The following is a 27133-nucleotide window of genomic DNA, read 5'->3' as shown; positions in this document are numbered from 1 at the left end:
CCAAACTGACCTCGCCAGGGCGTGGCGGCTTCACGTTTCGGGTTCTTTACCAGATAGCAGGTGTCTTGTAGGTTGAGTAGGTACCTACCTACCTAGGTATGGATATGAGACAGCTCCCTACCTACTTTAATCACACCCTCAAGGGAGACCAGAGAGCATATCAAAGCAAAGACAATACCGCCCTCCAGTCTACCCATCACTTTGCGCATATCAAGATGAAGCCCTCGCCACATCACACCGGAATAGCGACCCTAGAGGACCTCTTGCAAAGCCGAGCAAGAAGCAGCCCGTGCCAACGCCTTCTGTTCTACGCCCCGGGAAACCCCAGCACTCCGACGGACATATCATATGCCCACCTGCTGGCTCTGGCAACCTCAAACTCGCGAGCCGTCCGTGCTCTCCCATCATTCCGAGAGCAGAAGCCAATCCTGCTTCATCTGGACAACCACCAAGACACAATCCTTTGGTTTTGGTCCATTCGGATGGCCAGAGGGCTCCCCGTACTCTCTACTCCATTCAGCAATGCCCCAGGTTACCGCAACAAGCACATCAAGGGCCTTTCAAACCTGCTAGAGTCTCCGATCTGCATCACACGGACTGTAAATGTCTCACTCTTCGACGGCGTGGATCATGGCCTTGAAATCGTGACTGTTGAGCAGTTGGAAGAATGCAGCAGGAAAGGACACAAAGAAGATGGATTGGACCGGAACGGCCTACCACGAGCACAAGGAGATCCAAACTCCCTGGCCATGCTGATGCTGACATCGGGGAGCACGGGCAACGCCAAAGCCGTGTGTCTGACTCACAGCATGGTGTTGGCATCAGTAGCAGGGAAGTCAGGGGCATGTGTTCTTCCGCCCGGTCGCCCGTTTCTGAATTGGATCGGCCTCGACCACGTCGGAGCCTTGGTCGAGATACACATTCACGCCCTGTGGGAAAACGTTGACCAGGTTCACGTCGGAACTGCCGATGTTGTATCGTCACCGTTTCTCTTCCTGGACCATCTGAGTCGCCATCGTGTCTCCCGGTCCTTTGCGCCCAACTTCTTCCTGGCAAGTCTCGTATCAGCCAGCAAGAGGCAACCGGAGCAAAACACCAATCAGTGGGATCTTTCAAGCCTGGCATTTCTCGTGTCTGGGGGAGAGGCAAATGACATGCAGACATGCGTGGAAGCCTCGGCGCTTCTCGAACGGTACGGCGCGCCCAGGAATGTTATAGCCCCCGGGTTTGGAATGACCGAGACATGCGCTGGCTGCATCTACAGTACAAGCTGTCCAGACTATGATCTCGAGAGGGGCTACCCCGTTGCCTCACTCGGCACATGCATACGTGGCATGGAGATGCGAGTCCGAGTCAGCCGGGGATCTGGGCCCGGATCGGATCGGCAACGAAGAAACGCCTTGCCAAATGAGCCGGGCGATCTCGAGGTACGGGGCACCATGGTCTTTGGATCGTACTACAGAAACCCGGCGGCTACGGAGCAGGCATTTGCGGAGGATGGGTGGTTCCGCACCGGGGACCGCGCTCTGTTGGATTCTGATGGCCGCCTATGTCTGGTAGGACGTGTGAAAGAACTGGTCAACATCAACGGGGTGAAAACGCCCATCGCCGATATCCAGCTGCTCCTCGAACAGGCTGTTAAGGGGAAGGAAGTTGTCTCGCGTCTTTTCGTCTTTCCATCCAATAATGCTCACACGGAGCAAGTGACGGTTGCTTATGTGCCGGCCAAAATCGAATGGGAAGCCGAGGACGTTGCCATCCGAATGGCTGAGGTTGACAAAAGCCTAACGGAAGCCTGTCTATTGGCCACCGCCTCTCGCCCACTCATCTTTGCCTTGACTCCTGAATCAATGCAACTGCTGCCAACAACAACATTGGGAAAGATTTCACGAGTCAAGATGAGATCTCTTTTTGAGAGAGATCTCTTTGCCGTTGATGTTGCCCGACACCGCAACCTGGTAAACGGTGTCAACAGAAAGGGGACGCCCAGGAACTCCAAGCTGACGGATGTGGAGGCCGGCATCCTCCAAGACTTTACCAGAGAACGACGAGGTAATTTGGAGAGCGGGTGTGACCTCGATACTCCTGTATGGGAGCTGGGCTTCACGTCCATGGACCTCATCCGCCTGAAACACGCCCTCGACAAGCGGTTCACCATGTCATTACCCGTCATCGCCATCATGAAGAACCCCACCGCTCGTGCCCTAGCAGCAGTAGTCGAGGACACCCTCCAGCAAAACAAAAAACCCCAACCCATCCCAACCCCCCTTACCAACCGAACCACCTCCCTCCCCAACTACGACCCTGTCATCATCTTCCGCCCACCACCCGCCAACCCTCCCTCTCCCGAAAACCAAACCCCCACCCCCCTCTGGCTCATCCACCCCGGCGTGGGCGAAGTCCTCGTGTTCATCCCCCTCATCCACCACCTTTCCCTCTCCTCCCCCCAAAGACCAATCTACGCCCTCCGCGCCCCCGGCTTCGAGCCGCCCAATCCCCATCACGAGCCCTCCTCCCCCCAGTTGTTCACCTCCATCACCCAAGCCGTAACCTTTTACGTCTCGGCCATCAAACGCCACCAACCCAAAGGGCCGTACTGCCTGGCGGGTTACTCCTACGGCTCCATGCTCGCCTTCGAGATGGCCAAGCTTCTCCAGCAAGCCGGCGACAGCGTCAAGTTCCTCGGCGTCCTCAACCTGCCCCCGAGGATCAAGGAGAGGATGAGGTACCTGAACTGGAACCGGTGCCTGATCAACCTCGCCTACTTCCTCGGCCTGGTCGCGGGGGAGGAGGAGATGGAGGAGCTGGACCGGATGCTGGCCCGGGAGGGGGACAAGGGCAGGGCTTTGCGGGGGGTGCTGGATGTGGCGGATGTGGGGAGGTTGGCGGAGCTGGGGCTGGGCGGGGGGGAATTGGCTCGGTGGGCGGATGTGGCGTATGGGCTGCAGAGTATTGCTGTGGATTATGAGCCAGAGGCTGGGGAGGTTGATGGGGGGATGGATGTGTTTTATGCTGTTCCGTTGAGGGCCGTGGCCGAGACGAGGGAGGTTTGGTTGAGGGATCATTTGATGGGGTGGAGGGAGTTTGTCTGTTTGCGTGAGGGAGTTGGTGGCGGCGGTGGCGTGAGGTTTCACGGTGTTGGGGGGGCGCACTACACCATGATTGGGCCTGAGTTTGTGGAGGGGTTTGCCGAGGTGTTTGTGAGGGCTATGAGGGAGAGGGGGGTGTAGTCTTTGTCTTTTTTTCACACGCTTAGTGTCTCTTTTATGTGTTTGGCTTGTGATGCATTGTTTAGTACCTGGGTGTCTAGGTAGGTAGGCGCTCATATCCCATGGGGGCTTTCTGGCAGTTTTGAAGGAAAAGTAAGGTATGCAAAGTGTCTATCTCTTGCGCCTGACGCGGATCTTGAGATCTACGTTGGGCACGTTCACGTTCAACAGCGTTTGCCTCTTCCCTCTCAAGGCATGCCCCCCATCAGCATCGACTGGGCCAACCAACGCAACATCGTAATTGAGCACCAGATATGCCAGAGTCTGCCTCAGCGTCTGCATAGCGTAGTGCCTGCCTGGACAGGCGTGCTTTCCATACCCAAACACCAGCAGACCCTTACACATATCATCGAATCTCCCCCCTTCTGTCTGAAACTCTCGATAGAACCGGAAGGGATCAAACTCCTCCGGGTTACGCCCATACACCCCCTCATCCCTATGCATCTCCTGTGTTGGAAAGACGATGCGGGAACCGCGTGGCAACGTGTAGGAAATACCGCCAGCATCACCACCCGCCTTTTCAACACCCGGGATATGAAGGCTATCAACGGCCACATCCCGTGCCAAACTGGTGACGCTGATATTGTTGAGACGCATGGACTCGTTCAAGGTTGAGTCGAGAAGAGAAAACGTGACACCTTCGTCTGGCCTGGCTTCCCGCTTGCATTCCGCCTCGAGCGCGGCGAGCAGCTCTTCTCGCTTGCGGTCAGGCATTCCGTACACATCAGCAACGCAGTGCGTGAAAACGTACACCATGCCCATGATGGACATGGTGGCCAGGCCGAGGAGCCTAAGAGCGATGCGCTGGGGGTCCATCTGCCGGGGATCTCCCGTTCGAGAGCAACGCAGGATGGTCGACTGGAGGAAGTCATCCACATCCTGCCCGGCACCACTCTGGAGCTTCCAGATCCTCTCCTGTATGACGGGAACCATTATTCGGAGGCAGCGAGACTGGTAGTACCTTGCTTGGATCCCAAACAAGGGCCCTGCACTTGATCGAATCCAGCCCGGAGGGAGGCAGTTGATAAAGGCGGTACCGGTAATCACCGAGCTGGCATATTTGCGGGCCCAGTCGAGTAACCTCTCGTCATGACCGAGCGGAGAGCCGACGAGTGATAGCATGGCTACACGGGTGAAAACTTTACCACAAGCCTCCCAGTTGTCAAGTGTTGCCCAGTCCCGGTCATGCTTGACTGGGGCGGACCAGTAGGTCGAAAAGGCATTCTGCAACTCCTTTGCCGTTGTTGCCGCAAGTGAACCAACATGCTGGCGGGACATGGTCCGGCGGATAACGTCATACTGGATTGGATTGTTGTAGACATCCGAGTCGCTCATCATGTACGGCAGCTGAATCGTGTCGAGCTGGGCGTGATGTGCGGCAAGCTCGGCCTCTGGTCGGTTGAGAACAGATGCGAGCAGAGCCGGAGGCAGCACCACCACGTCAGATCCCGTCCACATGCTGGGTAGTGCAAAGGCCCTCTGAATAGGGGTCTTTGAAAAGCGTTGGTACCCATTCCGAGCCCACTCTGATGTTGAAGTGAGAGAGCGAAGAAGCGCTGACGTCTGGCTAATGATGCCATTTGTGTTGTTTTTGATGTTGACACCGATCGTCACGATGTTCTCTCGCTTGGTTCGTAGCTTTCGGTTCGAGACCACCCGTGAGATAACCAGAACAGCTATCAAGCAGAATAGAACCGTAGCCGGCGAGGATACTGGAAATGGCACCATCATGACCGCAACGCAAGCTGAGAGCTCAATGTTGAGCTTGTCTGGGTTACTTCGGATCCATGAGCACAGGGTATGTATGCTCTCCCCTCTTCCAGTTTGGGCTGTTGCTAACCCGCAACCAAAATCGATACTAACAACATACATGATTGCATCCCACGTCGGATTCTCGGCTAATAGCTACGCCGCACGGTGTGGCGCTTCGTGGGCTTCCAGTCCAAACCGGGAACCTGGGGTACTTTCGTGTTACATACACCCCGTTACCGTACTGTGCCGCTTGTGCTGACACACATTCATTTTTCAATGGTCTTGCGGCACAGTCAGTGATAGCGTGGTAGAGCCCTATAGGAGAAGCATTGGCCTAGACCGAACCAATTACGAAATCCCAGTCCGGAAAACCTCCCTAAGGTCAGTTTCTTCCGATACCTCCTACCTTGGTCGGGTGAACCATCACCTGCGCATGCATGATGAATCCAAAGTTGCATTGGGAGGCTCTCGATGCGTTTGTTGAAGAAGCCGAGGTATGGCCAACGACCTCGAGCATGGAAGTCAATAAACGTTCTCATCTACCTACTCAACAACCATCCAAGATACCTACCAGCAGTCAACAATGGACGCAGCCATTGAGAACATCAAACAGCTCGCCAGCGAGGCAGGCCACAGTGCCCGACAGCCAATCATTCTTGCTCTGACCAAGCTCATATACTCTCTGGAGACTCCTGATGACACAGTCCAGCGTATTGGAGGTCTTCCTCTTCAGACATCTGTTGCCCTCACGGCCGTTGACCTGGGCCTCTTCCGGCTCCTTGTTGAAGCCGAAGCAGGGTCCACAGGGTCCCTGACTTTGGCCGAGCTTGCGGCAAAGACGGGCGCTGAGGCGGCACTTCTACTCCGACTTCTTCGCTATCTTGCCTCCATCGGACTCGTCGACCAGGTGTCAAAGGACGCTTTCAAGGCAAACCATGGCTCCAGAAACATGACAGCCAAGGTGGCCGAATCGGGTCTGAGGCATTACTTCTACACCTGCTGCCCCGAGTATTTCGCCCTCCCGGACCATCTAAAGCGCACGGGCTACAAAAACGCCAACGACGAGACGCAAACGGCCTGGCACGATGCCTTCAAGACCGACAAGGGCCCCTTCACTTGGTTCGCCGACAAACCGGACAACATGTCCTACTTCAACGACTACATGGCCTTCCGCCGCGGGCCCGAGCTCGGCTGGCTCTCCGTCTACCCGGTCCGCGAGCAAGTCCCCGAGTCCTGGCCGGCAGACCGGCCGCTCTACGTCAACATCGGCGGCAACATCGGGCACCAGTGCGCCGAGTTCCGCGACAAGTTCCCGGCCGACGTCCTCCCCGGCCGGGTCATCCTGCAGGACCTTCCGCACTCCATCGCGGCCGCCCTTGCGACGCCCGGTGTCGAAAATACGGTCCATGACTTTTTCAAGCCGCAGCCCGTCAGGGGGGCCAAGTTTTACTTTTTGCGTGGCGTGTTCCACAACCACCCGGACCACAAGGTCAAGCTGCTGCTGAAGCAGACAATGGACGCGATGACGGAGGAGTCGATCATGTTAATTGACGAGATCATCCCCCCTGCGATCGGCACAGGGCTGGACGCGGCAGCTCATGATATCACGATGCTTGCGGCGTTTGCTGGTGCCGAGAGGTCCGAGGAGCAGTGGAAGGGGCTGTTTGGGGAGGTTGGGCTGCGGTTGGTCAGGACATATGTGTACAATGAAGCTAGTTATGAGAGCGTGATGGACGTTCGGTTGCTTTGAAGCGGTTGGCACAGACAAGCTCATGACGAGGTGATTCTTGCTTCAACAACATGGTCATTATTCATAACAGAAGGTTGGTATAGTTTAGATAAGGTGGGTGGTCGCTCTACCATGAAGGATACATGGTAGGTAAGCACTATCAATAAAGATGAGGTGCCCATCACTGCGCCTTTCCTGGACCTTGATATGACTCCTGAACCGAAAACTGATCTGTCCGCACAACGTAGTTCCCACCACCCGGCGGCACAAGATGATCGGTGCTGCCTCCATGATGCCCTCCGCTGGAAGGGGGCGTTGGAGCCCCGGGGCTACCAACATTGTGGCTGACAGACATGATCACCGGGACCTTGGTGCCGAACCTGTCATGGTTCCCGAGACTGTGCGTTCCGAGTTCCAGATCCTGGTAGACGCCCCCGGCATACGTCGCGTCATGATCATACCTCGACGCCACCGTCGACGAGCCAAATGATTTGAGCTTGGAGCTGACCCCCCCGCTGCCGCCGCTCCCGGTCCCTTTCTGGAAGGACAAGCCGCTGCCCTTGCTTGTGGCCGACCGTCGGCTTCCCAGCAAACTGGCCACCGACTGGCCGAGGCGGGACAGCCCAAACGGCAATTCAACGTTGACAATGGCGCGCAGGGACGGGACGCAACCCATGATGATGACGCTGGTCTGCTCGAGGTTGGCATATAGCACCTGCAAACTGTTGCGGTAGAGCGGATCCGTGATGGTCGGGTCTCCCTGCCAGTGGATGGTGTAGGTCTTGAGGATGGACATGGCGGCGGTGAAGAGCATGGCGGCCAAGAGGGCGATCAGGCCCAGCCGGCGGTGCAGTGTCATGTTGAGCCGCCAGATGATGGCGACCGGGATGACGACATAAGCCACGTCGGAAAAAGTGTACACAGACTGTGTGAGATAGCCGAGGTTGATAAAGTATTTTGTGTCGAGGCGCCAGACCTTGGCAGGGTCCATAAGCACATTCCACAGGGCCTCCAGCGGGCGCACCTGAGCGTACGAAAGAACGAGCATGGCGGCGCCAAGCATGGTTTGCACTGTGGTGAGCACGATCAGGAACCACTTGAACCATCGGTGGACGCCAAAGAGGGTGATGAGCGAAATGGTGATGGACAGGCGCGCCACGATCGACGTGACCTGACCGAACCCCTGGGCAATCCAGGCCCACTTCATGATCTCGACAAACTGGTCTGGCTTCTGGATGCTGTAGTCATGCTTGCCGAAGCCGTGCTTGAACGACAGTGCAAACAGGCACTCGCAGACGACCTGGAAGATGACGGCGACCAGCATCAGCCAGTCGTCCCACCCCCATGCCCGGTTCCCAACCTTCCTGCGCACGTAGAAGCGGAGGGCGACGGCCATCATGGCCACAATGGTAAAGCCGTAGTTGAGGCCCATGACCAGCGGGCCACGGCCGGGATCATCCGGGTCGATGGGCGGGGGGAACTGAGGGGGGCCGCTTGGTACAGAGTCGGACATGGCGATACGCTGACGCAGACAAGACAAAATGAAAAATGAAAAAAGAAGTCTGAAAGCGACAAGTCAAGACGTGGGAGGCAAGGTTCGGACGACCCAGAGATTATCAATGTGGGAATCTAAATCACTCTCGAGACAACACCTACCTACCTACCTTACCCTCGGCGTCCTGTGCCTCATGAGACGGCGTCTACTATTTTTGCCCAGAGCGCAAACATGGTCGAGTTGGGCGCGTGCTGGGACTGCTGGGTGTGCGGCAAAGCCATCAGCTTGCTCGGAGGAACGGACTACTGGATTACTGTCATACAATTAAGAAGCACGGGATTGAAGAGCAGCAGCTCGGTGGCACGGTGCTGTGCTGGCCACGCCGCAGCTTTAAGCCAGAGGTTGGACGTGCCTGCAGTCTCCAGCCGCGTCCATGGTGGCGCAGTGCGGCAGGACTCTAGATAAGGTAAAGCGCCGAGCACTCAGAGATCTGGCTGTCTCCTGCTGCTGTGAGATGGTGAGGAAATAGTGCCCTGTCATGTAAGGTCTTCCAATTAATCAGCTCTTTGCAACATACCCCTCAGGAGGCTGTGACCTTGATGAGACGTCGCCAGGTTGCCTATCACGGGTTGGTGGGAGGTAGGTGTGTTGGCTTGTCGATGGTACCTACCTACCTACGGGCTCATTTATTGCGCCTCACGATACACTCGAGCCGTCCAAAACGTCTTTCGATCCATGTGCGGATCTGGGCCCTATAGTGTTCCAGCTGTGTGGCACGCCGCCGAAAGAAGAGCCGAGGTGTGGCACCCGCGCTCCCTCCCACCTTAGCCTGCCACGAGTCTGCTACTCCCGTAGGTGATAATGCGGGGTTGCCTGATGTGTTCTAAGCACCGTTGAATGATACCTACCTTGGGCACTCTTAAATGCACAGGCCGCACTCTCCATGTTGGCCATTGCCAACGGCCCTGTCCGGAGTTAAACGCTTCTTCAGGCACCTCAAAGCTGAATGCGTAGGTATATCTGGGAATAGCAACACGATCCTTTCACTACTACTTGCCAAAATGAGACAATTGTCCGCGTGATAAGTTCCCCTTATCTCCTACACGGCACGGAGAGGGCGCTCAACACCGCATTATCTTGCCTCAAGTACCAAAAGATATCCCACCCTTGTGATGCTGTTCAGCGCAATATGCGGACCATCAATGGACACCATACCATTACATAGAGTTATGGGTACCTACCTCGGTAAATCGTTCCCATTAACATGACCATCAAAGGTAGGTACTCTCTACTGGCCGATCAAACGATATAGCTACCTAGCCACCTAGCTACCTGGACAAGGTGCTAAACAATTGAGAAAGAAATGTGCGAAGCAGAAGTTGGGCGCGATCCTGATGGCTCTTTAATTACCTTACCTCTCTATTCAACACCTTTATTGTCACCCCCTGAAACCTGGCTCTCAGGAGCTCCCATTTCCTTATCGGCAGTCTCACCATCACCGTCCGGCTTCTTCCGTAGATCTTTCCACCCCATTCCCCACAGAACCAAGCCGCAAGAAGCTGCTATGGCGGCAACCAAGTAGAATACTTTGTTAATACTGTTCGCATATGCCTCAAGCACACCCGGAAGAACGTCAGGCGGTACTATCGCGCGGAACCCGGTGGCGCCTGCGGCAATGACCGCTTCCGTGTCGGCGTCGGGCGCCTCCCTGGGGATTTCCACCCGTAGACTCGAGTAGAAGATCAGTTGACAGAGGGTGAGCACGATGGCCGGGCCCAGCGATTGGGTGAAGACGATGAAGGCCATCGCCGAGGAGAGTTCCTCCCCGGTCACGACGGCTTGGATCGCGATGATGGCCTGGATTCCATTGCAACACATCGACGCAGTTAGCAAGAGATCAGCGAGGCAAACTCAAAGCTGCGGGGAGGGGTGATGACGAACCACCTGCAGTCCCAGACCCGACCCAACACCAGCCAGCACTTGGAAGCCGACCCACCAGCCTGTCGGGCTGCCTGGCCTGAGAAGAGAGTACAGCCCACTGGCTACGGAAAGCAAGACTGTGGACATTGTGGCCAGAGGTATCACGTATCCGATAGCCATGACTGAACCGCGGAGAAAAGGTCAGCGCATACCAGAGCATGGGGAGCCAGGCCAAGTCAATGGTTACTTACTCAACGCTCCCGAAGACGCCGCCATGAGCAGCTGCGGCAAGATGGTCGGCAAGAGGTACACCCCGCTCAGGAGAGGCGAGGCGTTGTTAATGGCCTGAAAGTATATGGGCAGAAAGAATATGGCCCCGTACACTGCCGCCATCAAAAAGGCCTGGTACAAACCCGAAGTCCAAACTGCTGTGCGTGCCAGCATGGCGGGGGGCAGTAACGCGTCAGGTCCTTTGTGTCGGTTCCACAACAGCCAGACAAGAAACGTTGCCGCCGCGCCACAGAAGAGCCCGATGACTTGGGAGGAGTTCCAGGGATATGTCACCCCGCCGAAGCTGAGTGCCAAGATCAACTGCAGGACTGCTGGTGCAAACAGACAGAAGCCTACCAGGTCGAGATATTTGTGAAGCTTGACAAGCACCTTCATGGCTGGGGGTTTGGCACTCTGTTCGGGAATGGGGAAGAGGAACAGCGCGAGAACAACCAGGGCGCCGATGGGTAGGTTGATGTAGAAACCTGACAGTAGGCCCTTGTTAGCAGCCTGTGCCGAGAGAGGTTGTGTGTTGGCTTGTTACTGACACCATCGCCATGTGGAGTAAGAGGTGAACGCTCCCCCAATGAGAGGTCCGATTACCAGACCAAGTTGGTTGACTGTGGACAAGATTAGACTAGGTACTCAGGTAGCTCGCATGTGGAATGGGTGATTGCTCTCGTACATCCCATGACAATTCCAATGAGGCCTGTATACGTGGTAAGAACATGTTGTTAGTAAACAATCCCTCTCTCCCGCCTAACGGACCAACGTACCAGGGCGTTTTTCCATGGGAACGGAACAAGAGATGATGATCAGTGCACCATTGATGATCCCCGCAGCCCCTACACCAGCGATTGCGCGGCCAACAATCAACATGGTCGAAGACACCGCTGCACCACAGAGGGCCGATCCAAGCTCAAAGATGAGAAAAAAGGCAAGAAACGAGAATCTGTTGTTGAAGTGTGCAAACACTTTGCCTGACAGAGGCTGTGGAGCTGCGCTGTGAACTTGTTTAGCCAAAGCAGGTCAGGTCCATAGTCGAAGAGAGACATACCTCCCGAACTGGTACGCCGTCGCATACCAGCCAATGTCTGCAAGCGAGTTGAACTCATCTGTTATGCGAGGTATAGCCTGCATAGGTAGGTGGCTGTCGGTAAGTTTCTGAAAAGCTATTTTCCACTGCCCTGGAGACCACAGAGTGGAGTAGTGATAAAAAGGGGGTTGTTTACTTACGGTGCTAACCACCATTGTATCGATCAACATGAGAAAACACGCCAAACACATACAAGAAACCACCATAACAAGCTTGAGGCCTGTTAGATACTGACTTTTCTCATCCCATGGTGTGTTGTGATTGTTTTCGTCGGCCAAAGAAGGTGGTTTGGAGCCATTGTTGGCCAAAGTCCCATTAGCGACATCAACTGTCGTCATGTCTGGAGACTTGTCGCCAAGTGACGGGTCGGTATGTGGCTCGGCGGAATACTCAGGGTCCACCATGACATGCTGCTTCTCCATGATGACGGGGCTGCTACTCTCAACCTAGTTCGCATTTGGCGTTTGTGGCGTTTTGTTTGCAAGATGCGGGAAACAACCGATGACAAAGGGTGAAAGAGGAACAGGAGGGAGAAGGGGGGGGGAGGGGAGAAAGGGGGGAGGGGCTTGCCCAAGATTCGGACTGAAAGCCCTACGATAGAACCTCTTGGAACCAGCTGCGGTTGTGGTTGATTGGAAACTATTGACTGGCGCTTAATGTGCAGGTGGGTTGTTGGAATGCATGATATGTGGCGTATTCTACCGGTCCGTGCCGCTCCAACGCGTGAAGCCGAGAGTCAGCCAGCATCTGAAGAGTGAAACTCGCATATTACCACCCAACGCCGTCCCCATACGGCAGGTCGGGAGGAAAGTGCAGAGCCGGTTCAGTAAATACGTGCATTTTCCCCGCTGTGATATCCTCTTGACCGGTTCAAATCTCATTCAGCGTTGTTCCACTGAGTGGCACAGTCGATTCTCAATGTATTTGCTGGATCGGATGTCATCGTGGTTGATTACAGCGACCGCTACCCATGCATGGTGCTTACGAGAATGCAAGGTAACCGTGCTGAACCGCGCCACCCACTCTATCTACCGACGGCGTTTCTATCAGGGTACAAAATCGCCTGGAAAGGTACTTGGGTGAGGGGTGTGTGTGTTTCAGAGCGATGGCCTTTGTTTGGTAAGGCTGGGATGCACCAACGGGGCACCCTGATAAGCCAACCATCATGCGGTAGAGTCCAGGCCCCTCCTCGGTGGTTAGTGTTCCCCCTAACCGCATATCGATTAACCTGGAAGCTTACCTACGGTATTGAATGCAACCAACCCGCTATATGTTGTAGTCAGTGGAAAAACAGAACACAATACCTCGGGCACTCTTGTTCTAGACACAACGCATACCTACCCTTTACAAGCTGCACCATGGCATCACAGACACATTCCGTTTTTGTTTCCGGCGTCACCGGCAATATTGGAGGCGCTGTGGCAAAACTGCTGCGAGAACAGCATGGATGGGACGTCAAGTCCACAGTTCGCGATCCCGATTCTCCTGGAGCAAAGGCTCTGGCAGCCCTTGGTGTGCAACTTCTTCCAGGCAGCTGGGACGATATTCCCTCTTTGGTGGATGCCATGTATGGCATCGACAAGTTGTTTGTCTGCACAGCCACACACGTTGAGGATCCAGGCCTGGAGCAGGTCCACGCCGTCAATATTGTGCGCGCTGCTCAGTCCGTCGGCAGCATCAAGCAGGTTGTCATATGTACATCGGTCGGTGTCTTCTCTCACCAGGAGGGGGACAAGGCGCAGCACAGCACATTCTTCGACAAGGTCATGACGGCAAAGAGGGCCGGCGAGCGAGCAGTCACCGAAGACTCTCCCTGGAAGTGGACGATACTTCGTCCAGCCATCTTCATGACCAATTTCCTCGCCCCTCAGGTCGACTATTTCAGTCCAGGATTCCGGGCATCGGGTGTTTGGCGAAGCACCATGACATCGGAAACACCACTTGCCCTTGTCCTCCCCGAAGATATTGCCAAGATTGCCGTCGCAGTGTTTGGGCAAGACGAAAAGTATCATGGCCGAGTCTTGGGTGTTGCGGGCGACGTGCTCACGGTGGAGGACGCGTTGGCCCAGCTGGGGGAAAAAACAAAGCGGTCTTACACGCCATATTACATGTCAGATGATGAGATTGAGGAGCAGAAGGAGTCCCTGTGTTTTACCGTTGCTGAAAAGTCTTTGCGTCACATGGCCGATAACATTGACCTTGATGAGTTAAGGTCCATGGCCGACCTGACTAGCTTCAAGGGATTTTTGGAGAAGCAAGAGGAGCTGGTGAAGCTCGCCTATAGCGGCTAGGAGGCGGGCACGTAGGTAATGATAGCTCAACATGATGATATGATCAAACCGCAAATCAATATCAGCTACTTCGACTCTAAGTTTCCGAGACAAAACCAAATTCCTGCAGTCTTTGCTGGCTTTGCTTTCACCCCGTCCTTTTCCACTGCGGCCCCCAAAGAGAAGTGGGACACCGGCCACAGGAACGTCGCAACGGCCAGAGCAGCTGCATGCTGTACAACACACCGATAGGCAAGAAGTAACCGCCCGCACAGTGAGAGATGCCCATACCCCCCCAGCCGCCCAACCCCGCTGTCCTTGCACCACACTGCCCCACGCTTACCTATTTAAGACTCCTGGCCACCACCGGTAGCTCCCTCCCACACACCTCTCCACGCTACACATAAACACATCATACACATATACCTACACATACCATATCAGCATACCTACACTCACAACCCAAGTGACATCCCTCAAGCCCACCCACCACCCAAAATGTCATCCCCCCTCCGCGAGCAAATCATCACCACAGCCAAAGCCTGGGTAAAGGCTCATAACGACCGTGACGCCCAGGCCATCAAGTCCCTCGCCTCCCCCGACTTCACCGCCCACTTCCATCCTGCCTCGCTCCCTCCCCAGGGCGACAAAGACGCAGAAGGGTACGCCGCCTTCCAGGCCCAGGCCTTCCCTCTCTTCGCGACTTACCACGCCGAGCTCGTCGACACTGTGGTTGACGAGACCCAGCTCAAGGCGGTGGTCTACCTCAACAGCAACGGCACCGCAGCCGTGCCCGGTGTCACCGAGCCGTACAAGAACCAGTATGTGCACAAGCTGACCTTGACCGAGGACGCCAAGTTGGTGAGGGTGTTTGATTCTTTTGTTGATAGCGCGGGGATGTTGGGTTTTATGGGGAAGGTGTTTGCTGCCACTGGGGGGGCGCCTGAGGGTGGGAAGTAAAGCGAGGCCGAGTTGTTGGTGGCTGAAACTGGTGAGGTTGTTGTCAAGGCTTCTTTGTGAGGCGGGGTTCGGAAATAAACATGTTGGTTGGTTGGCAACCTACCGCCAAGCAATACCAGATGCCGGCAGCTGCGCGTGATATCTATGCAGTTGGTCAGGCGGTGGTCGCTGTTGCTTTTTGATCAATACTCCAGGCAATAATAAAGTGGAAGCACATATATACCTGTGTGTGGAATATCTCTCGAGTCCCACTCACCCGCGAGATATGTGCTGTCAACAATGTCCTCAGAACCATCTCTTTGCACTGCCTGTAAGGGCCTTGTCCATCGTTTGGCCACCGAGCCTAGTACTGAGCCCGAAGACTACGCCGTGGTAGCTGAAAGCTTCCTCAAACTCGAAGACTCTTGCGCGGCCGGATGCCCACTGTGCAGACTTATCCGACAAAAGCTTGTGCATGACGCATTCACGACCACCAAAAGCTTTCAGGACTTTCGCTCTGTCTCTGCGCCGATTCATGTCGAGTTTGATGAAAATACGATCTGGGTATACTCACCGGCCCAAGATGAACTTGGTTACACGGTACAGGCTACTTTGTACCGCAGGCCAGAAGAAAAATCCGATGATGGTGTGGACGATCTCCGTCTGAAGCCTAAAAGGGAGATTGATGATACGGAAAACGGCATGATACACTCGCTTCAGAACGATGAGGGGCTGGAAGCCGTGGCTGCTATAGCGCGTGATTGGATATCGAACTGCTTGAACCGTCACATGCGCTGCTCTATGCTTGCTACCTTGGATCAGTCCGGTCACCGTGCTGTGCCAATACTACCTACCCGGGTGATCGATGTGGGAGGTAAACCAGGGGCTCCAAAGCCTCGACTGGTAGTCCAGGACGGCACTCCGATCCAAGCGGAATACTTTACGTTGAGTTACAGTTGGGGTGGTGGAGTAGCAGCCGGGACAAAACTGACTCCAAGTAATCTCGAGACCATGCAGCAAGGGATCGATATGGCAAGCCTCCCCAAGACCATCCAAGACGCCATCATCTTTACAAAGAAAATGGGTCTGGTACGTTACCTATGGGTTGATGCTCTCTGTATAATTCAGCAAAGCAACGATGCCTCAGACGACCATACTCATAAAGCAGATTGGGCGTTGGAATGTGCCAACTTTGGCCGGTATTACACCGGCTCCTTGTGCACGCTGGCCGCCACGGGCTCATTGTCATCAGACGAGGGCTTGTTCTTGGACAGACCGGGCCTCGACTACCCGGCAAACACCTACACAATACAGCGTCACACCCAAACTGGTCAGCCGGAGTCATTGGTGATTGAACCATCACTCCCCAGCTGGATCTCGTGCATCAGTAAGGGGCCCTTGACATCGCGTGGGTGGGCCATGCAGGAACGCGCCATGTCACCGAGAATTCTTCACTTCACAGTACATGCCGTTTTCTGGGAGTGTGCCGAGCTCAGCGCCAATGAATTTCAAACAGAAAAGTTGAGCAACCGCATTGGATGGCCACGTCTTCCGGGTGAGGAACTCCTCAGCCAGCGTTGGCTATCAGAGCAATCAGCCGAACAGCAGCTCCACAACTCCTGGTACGATTTGGCTGTTTTTTACTCTGGTTGCCAGTTCACCTTTCCTTCCGACCGGCTTCCAGCACTATCTGGCATGGCAAAGAAAGTCTGGGCCATGTGTGCTGAAGGTCCCGAGGCGAACCTTTGTTTACAGCAACCCAAGTACTATGCTGGGTTATGGGAAGGCACTATCCAGCGCGCCATTGCATGGTACAGCGTTTGGCGTGTCAACCGTACTCTCAGATACACCCATCGTTCACACCAAAGAGACGGATATATTGCCCCCTCCTGGTCCTGGGCTTGCCTTCGGGATGACCACCTGCAAGTTCGCTTTGCCCAAAGCCATCAGCCTGGCTTTGCTGTGTACGATGACGAGGGCCCACGTAAGATATGTACAGAGTGGAAGTTTCCACTTGAAATCATGGACATCAAGGTTGAACATACCGGACCCGATCCGATGGGAGGCGTGAGCTATGGAAAGTTCCGGGTCAATGGAATGTTAGCCCGTGTAATTGGGGTTGAAAGGGAGATGACTCCCTCTGATCGCGGCCATATTTTTGAATTTTTCAGGACAAGTAGCTCGGGCGAAGAGCACAAGCTTCGGATACATCTCGACAGTCTGGTCGACCGCCATGAAGACGGTGAAAAATACATTTTCCCATACAAACACTTTCACTGTTTGTTGGTTGCGTTTGCGGACGAGGACACGTCGGGCGACGAAGACTTGAAGTTGGTCGGCACTCAACGCGTCACGACAGCAGCATTGGCACTGCGAGCCACAGGCATCACCACGGATGGTGTTGAGGAATATACTAGAATAGGGTTGGTGTTTGCCGAGAGGGAAGTGTTATTCGGAGAGGCGGTCAAGACAGTGGTGGATATTGTTTAATTTTGTTAGACAACGTACTTGTTTTGTTACCCCAAGTGCACCCACTTCCGATCTGTCCTTTTCCTTCCCTATAAGCGGCATCGTTTCTCCATTTCAACCCATCCTAGCTATTTCCTTTGCTGACCTGATGTGTTTCCGGCCTTTGGACCTCTCACGTGCCCCTTACCAACATTATCACCACCCACCTTCCTCATCTTCTGAGTCCTCTCTCCCTCCAACTTGTTGCTGCTCCCACCTTCTTCATGCCCCGCCCCGTTCGATATCATGCCCGTGCCTTAGCTTGCTCCTCACCCCAGCGCATCAACCACTCTTGAACTTCCACCCCCAAAATCAGGTAAAACAACTCCACGACCCCTTTCGCACACTTGAAAATCAAACTCCTTCCGAAGTTCCACCCTCCCGGGAATTACAATTGCAATCTCAACTGCGCCTACCACGTCTACCGTTGCATCCTCTCCATACGCGGTATACAGCGGTTTTCTCTTCTGACTGCTGTCTGGTCGCCATCCCAGTTGTTCTGCCAGGTCCACCGAGATGATGTTGATCTTTCTATCTGAGTGGAGGTGTGCATCCTGGAGATATTCTCAGTCTGGCTACTAATGTGGTCATAGACAGGCTTGTTGGCGCGGTGGCGGGAGGTGAGGATTTGGGTGTGTGGTGATTCCAGTTCGAATTGTAACCTGGGCTTTGTTGGGGTGGACTTTGAGCTGGATGCTGTTGTCTCGCGTTTCCCTTTCACTGCCACTGTCTTTCGCTTGTCTTCCACTTGCCGTGAAACGCTGGATTTCACGTCTATTCGAGAAGCTGAGTCGTTTTGTATGCTAGATATGTTGTCCTTCCGTGATGGTCGTGCTGCTGAGGGAATTCTTTTGGGCGGAGGAGGCGGATTCGTAGGGATGGAACGAGCTCCTTCTCTCGATATAGTTTCTGGAGATTCGGTACGGGATCGTGAGGAGCTGGACTAATATGGGTCTTTTCTCCGGGGTGATATCATTTGGGAGATTGTTGAGCTCGGTGTTGGCGGCTCGGACGAGGGCGGTGTTGTTGGCCCTGATGACGGTGGAGTCGATGGAACCAATGAAGGCGGTGTGCTGGCTCTGATGACGGTGGCGATACCTCCATGTCTCCGTATCGATGCGGGATGTGGTTATAGGTACTGTCGGCGCGGTCCCCTGACTGGCGCCCGGGATCTAGAACTGGCTGCTTTGGAATTCTGTAGTCTCTTGGCGGCGGGGACCCTGGCACTATGCCCTTTGCAATCATGGAATCTGCTAAAAAAGCCAGGACTTGATTCTGGCTGACACTCCGCCTCTTCCTTGAGTGGGTAATATCAGGATGCTCTTGAGGGTCATGGATCATGAAAACGAACTGAGCCATATGACCTTGTATTTCTCTGCTGTTGGATATCCTTTTCGTTAGTAACCGGCCCGACAGTGAGAAATAGATGGGTGGGAAGAACATACATTTCTTCCTCAATGAACATCATTTCACCCCTCGGTGCCCGTGCATATTCTTCCTTTCCGGATTCCAGTCTTGCAAAGAGGGGCTCCAGCTCCAAGGTATTCTGAGCCAATATCAGGTCTAACTTGAGGGTTTCCATGAATGGCAAGAGGGCAGTGAAATTCGACTTGAGAAGATGCCATTTGAAATTTTTAATCAGCTGCAGACTGCTTGGGAGTTGTGCGGTCTTGCCCGCAAGATCATCAATCTTGTGTCTTACCGCTCGAGTGAGACGTCTGATGTCGCGCAGGACATTGTTTTTCCTCAAGTACTTCATGGCGGGCGTACAAGAAGACTTTTCCTTTGGCCAGCGCGCCTCGAGAGAGTTTTGCGCACATTCAACAGCCGTGAAACATATCGTCAACATAAGGCCGTAGTTTCTGATCTCCCTTTCTACCGTCTCGGGGGTCTCTCGGCCTATTTCAACCATCAGCTCCACAAGTTTCCAAACAGTCGAACAAGTCTTGGCAAGAGAGTTTGAGGCAACCACTAGTTCTACAACTTCAGCCATGGCGTTGGAAAAGTTAAGCAGACGCTGGCATGTGCCTCTCTGTGCTGTCAAACTCTAGGGAAGCAGTGATATATCACAGATAGACAAGTTGATTGATTCTTTACAGGAGAATCGGCAGATTTGCTCCAAAATCTGCGAACTTCGGGGTCGCGCGGACAAGGCAAAACAAGGGATCCAGCGAGGCAGTATGCAGAATGCTTTCCGCGCTTAGGGCGCTAGGTGTTATTTCACTGCGGGATAGATGCGTTCGATATGATAGGAGACCGCAGATAAACGTCAGTCTTGACGAATGAAACGCCAAAGCGCTACACCCATATCACCGGGCAGATAGATAGTAAGACAAAGAGAATTCTAATTTTTTTCTATCGAAAATCAACATCTATCTTTTGAAACCGCTGTAAATCTGTGCCCTCCAAACGCCTACCCGCATTAGTTTATTTACTCATCACAAGGATTCACAAGCCAAAATACCAATGTTGACTCGGTCAACATACTCCTCATCCTTGTAAAGCAACGCCTTTGCCCTTTTGACGCAGCCACGCACTCCATTCCTAGAGAACATGGGCTTGTTGTTAAAAGGGTGCCAGCGGTCTGCCCCAAAGGCGTCATTCCACTCTCCATCTCCAGATTCCCCTGAATCCTGCTCAGACACCTCCACGTAGCGACAGCCATTCCCATAATACACTCTCGGCTCCTCCCTTTTACTCTCGGCTCGAAGTTGTTTCTCGGTTGGAACGCGGTTTCTTCTCTTGAGGCGGTAGTCGATGAACCACACATGTGTCGGCCCGGAATCCAGCTTGGCGCGTGACGGGCCTAAGAGTAGGTCCACAAACCCGGTGACTTCTCCCCAGTGAAGTGACATGGAGTCCCAGGCGGGATTGTACTCCACGGCAATGTGTCGTGCTGCTTGGCTTGTCACGTTCTTCATTGCTGACCAGAAAGCGCACGACGGTAGCTGTGACTGGCGGTAGGTGGACTTGTCCCAGTCAAGAGACCCAGGCATCACCGTCCATCGAAAAGGAGTGAAAATTTGAGACTGGAGGATGATGAGATCTCGCGTGGGGAAGAGGGCGATCTGCCGATTCGTCCAGCATTCAGGGTTAATAGGCGGCGGCCCATCACTCGAGTCGCCCCAAAACAAGATCGGACGATCCTCGCGCTGTAGCAACTTTCGTTCCATGACATTCCTGGACTCCCTGCACGCCGTCCATAGTCCGCTGTCGGCAATGTAGGTTGACGGGTTGTTGAGTTGTCCGTCGGCTTTTCCACCCCGAGTTTGATCGCAACGCGGCTGGCAAACTAAAGCATGACCTTCATTTTCTCGAGAATCATCCGAGGTTATGTTTGTGCTGTCGGAGATGGTGAAAATGTGCGCTCCAGGTGCGGCCGGTCGGATGGCGAATTCCCAGATTATATGCCGAAGCTCATAGGGTAGCCGAGGGAAGCGAGGGAATGTTTCAGCCATTGCTGTGAGGTATACCGAAACGGTGTCGGTGCTGTGAAATGTGGTGTGTGAAATTTGGTGTGAAAAAAGAAGAGAAAAAAAAGGTGTAAGTGAAAAGGTTTCTATTTATAGCAAAGCGCACCCATGTAAAAAGTCTGTCTCCAGACCCACTTGCTCCTGGCGAGGATTCGTGGCTCAAATGGCTCGAAGCTTGTTTCCACGACGACTTGCTCGCCAAGATGGCCACTCAACAAAGTGAATAAGAGCTCAATGAGTGTCGAAAATTCTGAATCGGCCACAACGGGCACGCATCTCTCACCGCCTCCATAGTCAACCTACCTGGGGAGCAACCTCCCTTACTTAAAACTTATACTCCCAGACAACATCCTCCCACCCCTCCCTCCTCCGAACCTTCGCCCCAAAACCCGCCCCATAATCCTTTGGCCTGGTAGCCGCATCAACAATACTCGCCGTCCCCCTCTCAGGCTCCCTCCACTCCCCCTCCCCATCCAAACCCCCAACCTCAAACCCAACCAGCAATGTCGTCATGACAGCCATCATCTCCGCCAAGGCAAAGTGCCTCCCCGGACAGAGATGCAATCCACCGCCAAACGGCTGATGAGCCACCTTGAACGCCCTCTCCTCTTCCTTCGTTAACCCCAAAAACCGATCAGGCTTGAAATCTAGGTACTTCTCCCCCCAGTATTCCGGAAGAAAGTGAGATGCCCCAATCGACATTTGAACCACGCTTCCCTTTGCGAGAAAATATGTTTGTCCCGTCTTGGGGGACGTGATAGTCGTGTCTTGCATCGCCGTCCTCGTGGCGATTTGGTGGACGGTGAGACGGAGGGTTTCTCTGTAGCAGCTCCACAGAAAAGGTGTTTTCTCTTCGAGCACAGCTGACGAGACGGCCAGTTTTGCTTTGGGGCCGTCTCTGGTGAGCAAGTTATCTTCTACTTCTTTCCTGAGTTGCTCGGCGATAGCCGGCCGTGTGAAGACATGGCTAAAGAACCAGAACAGAGTCGGGACGGTGTTGGTCATTGCTGCGAGAGGGAGGAGGGTTTCAATCTTGGCGATGTCCTCCACTGGGAGACCGGCGTTGCGCATTTCCTGCGCACGAAGACGAACAAGGGCAGAGGCGGCAGGGTGCTGTTCTGCCTGGGAGGAGTAGTAAGGAGTCAAGGCTTGGGCTAGCCTTATACGCCCGAGGTGGCCTTTCTTGGCGATGAAGGACGGCAGGATGTCCATCATTAGCGCCATGATGGACTCGTTGTAGTCCCAGAAAGATTGCAGTAGGCTCGGGTCCTGGGAGAAAGGGTCCTGGTGCTTACCATACACCGGTGGTGTCGTGGCCTTTGCGACAATGTCCCTAATCCAAAGCCAAACACTGGGGATGTTTTGTTGTTGGTTGGACTTGGAGAAGGAGGTAAATTGCCGGGATACTTCTTGCAAGGCGGCCTCGATAAAAGTTTGCTGTAGCTGCCCAGAGAAACTAGTCGGGATGGCGTGCAGCATCATGCGGTCTTGAAGCACGTCGCCCTGCTCGCTCATCATGAGGTCGACGGTGCCTTTGCTGGCTTTTATCAACGGCGCGACGGCAGCTCTGACCTGGGGTTTCGTTGAGAGGTGCTTGTTCTTGAGGCCGGCTGAGATCAAGGAGGGGTCAAAGATGGCGTACAGCTTTCCTGTGAGCATAGGAAGTGTGACGATTGGCTGCTTGGATTTGCGCTGTAGAATTCGGTGGTAATCTGCCTGGTGTCGGATTAACCCGATGATGTGTCCGATGAACGGGATGGTGGGTTTCAGAAGAGGTGGTTCCCGCGGGTCTGCTCTTCTTGGTGTCGCAAGCGTGTTGATGAACACGGCGAGGACGATGGCAGCTATCGCCGCGGCAATGGGGAAGCTGGGTGGCAGCCAAGTAAGGGCATGTCGAAGTGCCATCATCATCGTTGGTTGAGTTTGGGGACGACCAGAAAGAATTTGCGAGGACTTGCAAGACTTGGGAGTTGGGTCTGGACACTGGGAAGCTGTTGGTTCAGGTTCGCATTTTCCCCCGCCAAGCACCAACAAGTCCAAAGAGGAAGACAAGATGATTGGGCCATGACACGCCCAAAGTTAAGCTGGGAGCTCTAGGGCTGACTTCACCTTGAGGTTACACGTAGTGGATTTCTTCGGCAATAACGCTCACCTCGCGGCAATATCGGTGAAGCCAAGGTGAGCGGCCAGCACAAGGCCGATGCTGCCCCTTGGATGGCAATTGGCAAAAACACGTGCCTCATCCATGCATCGGATCTGCCCCTCTTCGTCCCCCACTCGACCTGGTTCTCGGATTGGAAGGTGGTGTAGCTCCCCTGGCATGTCTCCATCAGAGGTGAAATTTGCACACATTTGGTGTGATCGGCGTGGGCAGCAATGAATTCGCTGCCGGCCAGCACGTGGGCGCAATAACTGGAAAACTGTCGATGGTATCACGGATAGGAACTGAGGCCCGGAGATGATCACTCCTGAGTTTGTCAACATTTCACCATTGACGCAGGACGGGTTGCAAGATCTCTTGCATACCAAGATAGAATTACCCGGCCAATAAACTACATTTCTGAGAGTGCGTGTTCCTTACAATGACGTACCAGCACACGATGGCTACCATTCTCCTATGGTTCCCAGGGTTGTTAAAAGGAAACATGTTTCTTCCCAGCATAGATCCATCACGGCTTTCGTCTTTGCACTTTCCAGACCGAGCAAGTCGGAGATCAATCAGTCGTCATTTCGATCATGAAAGTCGTCATTCTCTCCGCTCTTGCGGCCGTAGCGACCGCCGTTGAACTCTCGACCAACCTCAACTACCACAGTCCCTCTACCCGTCACTCCGACCTGGGGATCGACCTCCCCACCGTCCAGCGCCGCACCCTCAAGCGCGACTCGGTCCCGTACTCTCCCGATGATCTGAACTTCACCCACGGTATAGCCTCTGGAGATCCCTACCCTACAAGTGTCATCCTCTGGACCCGCGTCGCTCCGTCTTTAGCGTCCGACCTCGGCAACATCACGGTCGAAGGCAACGTCCCGCTCTACTCTCACGAGACAGAGCGATACATCATAGCTGATCCCAATCCCATCTGTGTCGATTGGGCTGTTTGGCCTGCCACATCCTCCAATGCCACCAGGTGGAAGCGTCAAGGGAATGAGACTGTGGTTGCCAGCGGCAGGGCGTACACCACGAGCGACATTGACTTCACCATCAAAGTTGAGGCTGGGGGTTTGAGCCCGTTTACTGAGTACAACTACCAGTTCACCATTTGTGGGTCGGACAAGAAGAGTAGGATTGGCAAGACAAAGACGACGCCGGATAAAAATGACAATGTTAGCGAGGTGAAGTTGGCCGTGTTCAGTTGCAGCAACTTTCGTGAGTGATAGTTTTCTTTTAGCTTTGTTTACCTTTTTGTTCAGGGATGAAAAGGGGGCTAAGTACCTACCATCGATAGCAAACGGGTACTTCAACGCGTATGGGAATGCTGCGAGGAAGGGAGGGTTGGACTATGTGGTTAGTGCTTGCGATCCTCGCATTTGGAACGGAAAGAGAAATGCTGAAGGTTCCAGATCCATCTTGGAGATTACATCTACGAGAGTGCCGGTGGCGGCGAGAGGGCACATGATCCCCCGCGCGTGACCTTCACGTTGGGTGACTACCGGACTCGTCATGGCCAGGTAAGCGCCTGGTTAGATCAAGTTTCTCGAGTCTTGCTGACAAGGAGTCATTAGTACCGAACCGACCCGGATCTCCAGCTCTTGGCAGCAAATCACCCCTGGATTCCTACATGGGATGATCATGAAGTGGCGAACAATGGCTACCGAGATGGGTTCAGTGCGCTCAATAACACCGAGGCTTCGTTCCGCCAAGGTGGCCGGATGGTTAGTGTCGACCAGAGAAAGATGAATGCTGTCAGGGCGTATTTTGAGTGGATGCCCATCAGGTGAGAAGTGGTGTTACCATGTCTTACCCTACATGTGCTGACCTGAAAATGATAGACAGGTAGATCTAGACGACAATCTCCGCATCTGGCGGTCGTTTGAACTGGGCAACCTCGCAGATCTTATCATTTTGGACACGAGAAACTACGACCGGAGCATCACTTCCCTCGGCTGGAACGACGCCTACATTGAGCTCATCCGCGATGAGGCCTCCCGGTCTCTCATGGGCGGAAGACAGGAGAGCTGGTTCTATCGTACTCTGAAAGAGTCCAAGGATAGGGGTGCCAAGTGGAGGATCATAGGCAGCCAAGTTATTTTTTCTGGTGCGGACGGAGCTGGTACTGACACTTGGGGTGTGAGTATATCTCCTTATGGAAGCGAATTACAATCCTGCCTGACTGACAATGGCGGTTGGACAGGGATATACCGCCAACCGTAACCGCACTCTGCAAACTCTCATCGACAATGACATCGACAACAATGTCTTCCTCGCCGGTGATAGCCATCGTAATTGGGTGAGTTTAACCCCGGCCACGTCCGTTGCTCCGAAATTGACACGGGAGGTAATCAGGTCGCCGACGTCACATGGCTAGGCGAGTTGGATTACAACCCTGCCACCGGGTCAGGCTCCCTGGGTGTAGAATTCGCTGGTACAGCTGTCAGCTCAAGTGGTCGGGCCGGTCCGATCAGTGCTGCCAACACTTACGCCCGAAATAGAGTGAGAGATACCGACGTGCTTCAGTGGCATGAGGGGTACTACAGGGGATATTTTGTCTTGTCTGTGCAAAAGGACAAGGTGACGGCTGGTTTCTTTGGTTTGTGCAACCAAACTTTGAATCTCCTCGGTAACGCCAAGTGCTGACATTGGATGGCTAGGATCACCCACGGTTGCAACGAGGAATCCTTGGGAACTACCCCTGGCGAATTTGACTGTTCTTTCGGGAGAAAACAAACTCTCCCGCCCTGTAGCTGGCGGGAAGGTAGAGGCTGGGTTTGCAAAGGGGGGAACTACCACGGGGACCAACCTGACTTTGAACACTGAGACGAAGAAGTGGGAAGTGATCGGCTTCGATGAGATGTTTATTTCTCGTTGATAGACCGGGAAGGGAATCCTGTCAGCTTTTTGTCTTGAACTCCCCATGTCAATTTGGACCAATGGGGATAAGCACATAATGGCATGTCATATTCCACTATAGAAACTTCAACTGAATGCGAAGGCAAGGTATGGCAAGATATGTCGTACCAGGCACCTGTAGATAATTACCAATGATTGATGATCATCTTAGTCAGAGCTAGTCGACACCTCGGGCTCTAGAGGAATCGCAACTAAAGACCTTTGGGTGAGAAGCCCTGGCAACACAAAGCCCTCGCATCACAGAGACTCGGACTTAGAAAGCCACCTCGCACTAGAAGCATGGCCTGACATTGTGTGAATTTGCCTGCCGCGAGATGCGAACCTACGTAGCATAACCACTGAAGCAAGGACTAAACACAATCTCCTTTAGGTTAAGCGATCTAGATCCTTGTTGTTAGACGCGGCGGAACGTCGTGAGCCCGAAATGGTTGCCCAAAGAGTCTTCAACTGAGCAGAACCGTAACGCTAAAGGTTGCCGGTTCAAAGAGCCAATACAACTTATAAAAAGGGGCTGTCTGCCCCTTCAAAGCCTCTTCATTCACTCCATCACCGCAACCTTGACTCTTGTCTTCACCACCACCTTGCCTCCAGCCCACAGACAAAATGTTCAACCTCAAGAACATCATCACTCTGCTCGCCGTCGGAGTTCTCTCCGTCAGCGCTGCTCCCGCTGCTGATGTCCCGGTGGCTGAGGCTGAACCTGCGCTTGTCGATCGCCAGATCAGTGCCCGGGTGTTCGCCTGCGAGCACATCCGGAGTCAAGGTGCCTGCATCACGTTCAATGCTCCTATCGCTCAATGCTGTGAGTGACACCAACTTTCTGGGGGTGCCAGGGCAGTGCTGACATACTGATCCCATCACTTAGTCAACGTCCCCGCAGCCTGGAACGACAGGATCAGCACGATCATCAACCAGGATAGAAACCTCTTCCGCTGCGTGTGGTTCGAGTAAGTACTTCCCCGTCTTGCGAACACTGCTTTGACAGCTCTAACAAAAGACATTCAGGCATGGCGGCTGCAGTGGTCGCTCATACGCCAACCAGGTGGACGACCATCTCGGTGACGGCGACGGGTACTTCAATGACCGGATCAGCTCCATCAGGTGCGGCTAGAGCAAGGTCGCGTCGGTACGGTCGAGCCCAAAGCCACGGTTGGTGAGATTCTTGGCGTTGCTGCAGCTGCTGCGGCGGCGCCGTAAGAAGATATGTGCCAACGGGTAATGAGGATGACCAAGCTACTGGGCGTGATGATCTGAAGACAATGGGGTAGCATGATGGACAACAACACTCTCTCTCTTACTTCTCTTTCTTTAGCCGACCCGAGGGGGGGAGATGGGAAGGGCATG

At 54.0% G+C, this 27133-nt stretch overlaps 13 protein-coding genes across 13 annotated transcripts; 7 read left to right on the top strand and 6 right to left on the bottom strand.

Annotated features, from left to right (window-relative positions):
• Positions 1-215: 215 nt before the first annotated feature.
• On the top strand, positions 216-3230 carry QC764_401610 (putative NRPS-like protein biosynthetic cluster; the record flags this gene model as incomplete). Its single annotated transcript, XM_062946442.1, has 1 exon — positions 216-3230. The coding sequence occupies one exon, from the start codon at positions 216-218 to the stop codon at positions 3228-3230; it is 3015 nt and encodes a 1004-aa protein (XP_062800042.1).
• Positions 3231-3380: 150 nt separating this feature from the next.
• QC764_401600 (uncharacterized protein) lies at positions 3381-5190 on the bottom strand (the record flags this gene model as incomplete). Its single annotated transcript, XM_062946441.1, has 1 exon — positions 3381-5190. Exon 1 carries the CDS (start codon positions 5139-5141, stop codon positions 3381-3383), a length of 1761 nt encoding a protein of 586 aa, XP_062800041.1. The 5' UTR covers positions 5142-5190.
• A 414-nt stretch (positions 5191-5604) lies between these two features.
• On the top strand, positions 5605-6771 carry QC764_401590 (uncharacterized protein; the record flags this gene model as incomplete). Its single annotated transcript, XM_062946440.1, has 1 exon — positions 5605-6771. One exon carries the CDS (start codon positions 5605-5607, stop codon positions 6769-6771), a length of 1167 nt encoding a protein of 388 aa, XP_062800040.1.
• A 160-nt stretch (positions 6772-6931) lies between these two features.
• Positions 6932-8263, bottom strand: QC764_401580 (uncharacterized protein; the record flags this gene model as incomplete). The annotated part of the gene is made up of 1 exon (XM_062946439.1): positions 6932-8263. One exon carries the CDS (start codon positions 8261-8263, stop codon positions 6932-6934), a length of 1332 nt encoding a protein of 443 aa, XP_062800039.1.
• Positions 8264-9401: 1138 nt separating this feature from the next.
• QC764_401570 (uncharacterized protein) lies at positions 9402-12855 on the bottom strand. The gene is made up of 9 exons (XM_062946438.1): positions 12776-12855; positions 11672-12719; positions 11493-11569; positions 11212-11438; positions 11121-11144; positions 10984-11055; positions 10417-10920; positions 10187-10347; positions 9402-10102 (listed from the first exon to the last, which is right to left on the bottom strand). Exons 2-9 carry the CDS (start codon positions 11951-11953, stop codon positions 9665-9667), a joined length of 1785 nt encoding a protein of 594 aa, XP_062800038.1. The 5' UTR covers positions 11954-12719; positions 12776-12855; the 3' UTR covers positions 9402-9664.
• On the top strand, positions 12451-13822 carry QC764_401560 (uncharacterized protein; the record flags this gene model as incomplete). The annotated part of the gene is made up of 1 exon (XM_062946437.1): positions 12451-13822. The coding sequence occupies exon 1, from the start codon at positions 12506-12508 to the stop codon at positions 13820-13822; it is 1317 nt and encodes a 438-aa protein (XP_062800037.1). The 5' UTR covers positions 12451-12505.
• Positions 13823-14299: 477 nt separating this feature from the next.
• QC764_401555 (uncharacterized protein) lies at positions 14300-14761 on the top strand (the record flags this gene model as incomplete). The annotated part of the gene is made up of 1 exon (XM_062946436.1): positions 14300-14761. The coding sequence occupies one exon, from the start codon at positions 14300-14302 to the stop codon at positions 14759-14761; it is 462 nt and encodes a 153-aa protein (XP_062800036.1).
• Positions 14762-15040: 279 nt separating this feature from the next.
• QC764_401550 (uncharacterized protein) lies at positions 15041-17230 on the top strand (the record flags this gene model as incomplete). The annotated part of the gene is made up of 1 exon (XM_062946435.1): positions 15041-17230. The coding sequence occupies one exon, from the start codon at positions 15041-15043 to the stop codon at positions 17228-17230; it is 2190 nt and encodes a 729-aa protein (XP_062800035.1).
• Positions 17231-18051: 821 nt separating this feature from the next.
• Positions 18052-19241, bottom strand: QC764_0061710 (uncharacterized protein; the record flags this gene model as incomplete). Its single annotated transcript, XM_062940521.1, has 2 exons — positions 18052-18406; positions 18694-19241. 2 exons carry the CDS (start codon positions 19239-19241, stop codon positions 18052-18054), a joined length of 903 nt encoding a protein of 300 aa, XP_062800034.1.
• Positions 19242-19686: 445 nt separating this feature from the next.
• QC764_401540 (uncharacterized protein) lies at positions 19687-20706 on the bottom strand (the record flags this gene model as incomplete). The annotated part of the gene is made up of 1 exon (XM_062946434.1): positions 19687-20706. One exon carries the CDS (start codon positions 20704-20706, stop codon positions 19687-19689), a length of 1020 nt encoding a protein of 339 aa, XP_062800033.1.
• A 339-nt stretch (positions 20707-21045) lies between these two features.
• QC764_0061690 (uncharacterized protein) lies at positions 21046-22796 on the bottom strand (the record flags this gene model as incomplete). Its single annotated transcript, XM_062940520.1, has 2 exons — positions 22129-22796; positions 21046-22038 (listed from the first exon to the last, which is right to left on the bottom strand). Exons 1-2 carry the CDS (start codon positions 22630-22632, stop codon positions 21046-21048), a joined length of 1497 nt encoding a protein of 498 aa, XP_062800032.1. The 5' UTR covers positions 22633-22796.
• Positions 22797-23177: 381 nt separating this feature from the next.
• On the top strand, positions 23178-26047 carry QC764_0061680 (uncharacterized protein). Its single transcript, XM_062940519.1, has 9 exons — positions 23178-23287; positions 23341-24088; positions 24168-24226; positions 24283-24390; positions 24445-24656; positions 24712-25009; positions 25074-25161; positions 25218-25469; positions 25531-26047. The coding sequence occupies exons 2-9, from the start codon at positions 23458-23460 to the stop codon at positions 25746-25748; spliced, it is 1866 nt and encodes a 621-aa protein (XP_062800031.1). The 5' UTR covers positions 23178-23287; positions 23341-23457; the 3' UTR covers positions 25749-26047.
• A 345-nt stretch (positions 26048-26392) lies between these two features.
• Positions 26393-26900, top strand: QC764_0061670 (uncharacterized protein; the record flags this gene model as incomplete). The annotated part of the gene is made up of 3 exons (XM_062940518.1): positions 26393-26591; positions 26670-26736; positions 26795-26900. The coding sequence occupies 3 exons, from the start codon at positions 26393-26395 to the stop codon at positions 26898-26900; spliced, it is 372 nt and encodes a 123-aa protein (XP_062800030.1).
• Positions 26901-27133: the final 233 nt, after the last annotated feature.

Source organism: Podospora pseudoanserina, chromosome 4 (assembly GCF_035222485.1).
Source record: "Podospora pseudoanserina strain CBS 124.78 chromosome 4, whole genome shotgun sequence".
Taxonomy (NCBI): Eukaryota; Fungi; Ascomycota; class Sordariomycetes; order Sordariales; family Podosporaceae; genus Podospora; species Podospora pseudoanserina.
Note: the sequence above shows the minus strand (reverse complement) of the source record. Positions and strands in the feature narration are given on the sequence as shown.

What these genes read in the sequence shown, in the direction of transcription:
- QC764_401570 (XM_062946438.1), bottom strand. Translation starts at nt 11,953, where the DNA reads ATGGAGAAGCAGCATGTCATGGTGGACCCTGAGTATTCCGCCGAGCCA. An exon ending in CATTGGAATTGTCATGGGAT is followed by an intron (nt 11,056 to 11,120) that starts GTACGAGAGCAA and finishes TCTTGTCCACAG; the next exon opens with TCAACCAACTTGGTCTGGTA. An exon ending in CGGGTCTGGGACTGCAGGTG is followed by an intron (nt 10,103 to 10,186) that starts GTTCGTCATCAC and finishes AATGGAATCCAG; the next exon opens with GCCATCATCGCGATCCAAGC.
- QC764_0061680 (XM_062940519.1), top strand. Translation starts at nt 23,458, where the DNA reads ATGAAAGTCGTCATTCTCTCCGCTCTTGCGGCCGTAGCGACCGCCGTT. An exon ending in GTTCAGTTGCAGCAACTTTC is followed by an intron (nt 24,089 to 24,167) that starts GTGAGTGATAGT and finishes TACCATCGATAG; the next exon opens with CAAACGGGTACTTCAACGCG. An exon ending in CCTCGCCGGTGATAGCCATC is followed by an intron (nt 25,162 to 25,217) that starts GTAATTGGGTGA and finishes TTGACACGGGAG; the next exon opens with GTAATCAGGTCGCCGACGTC.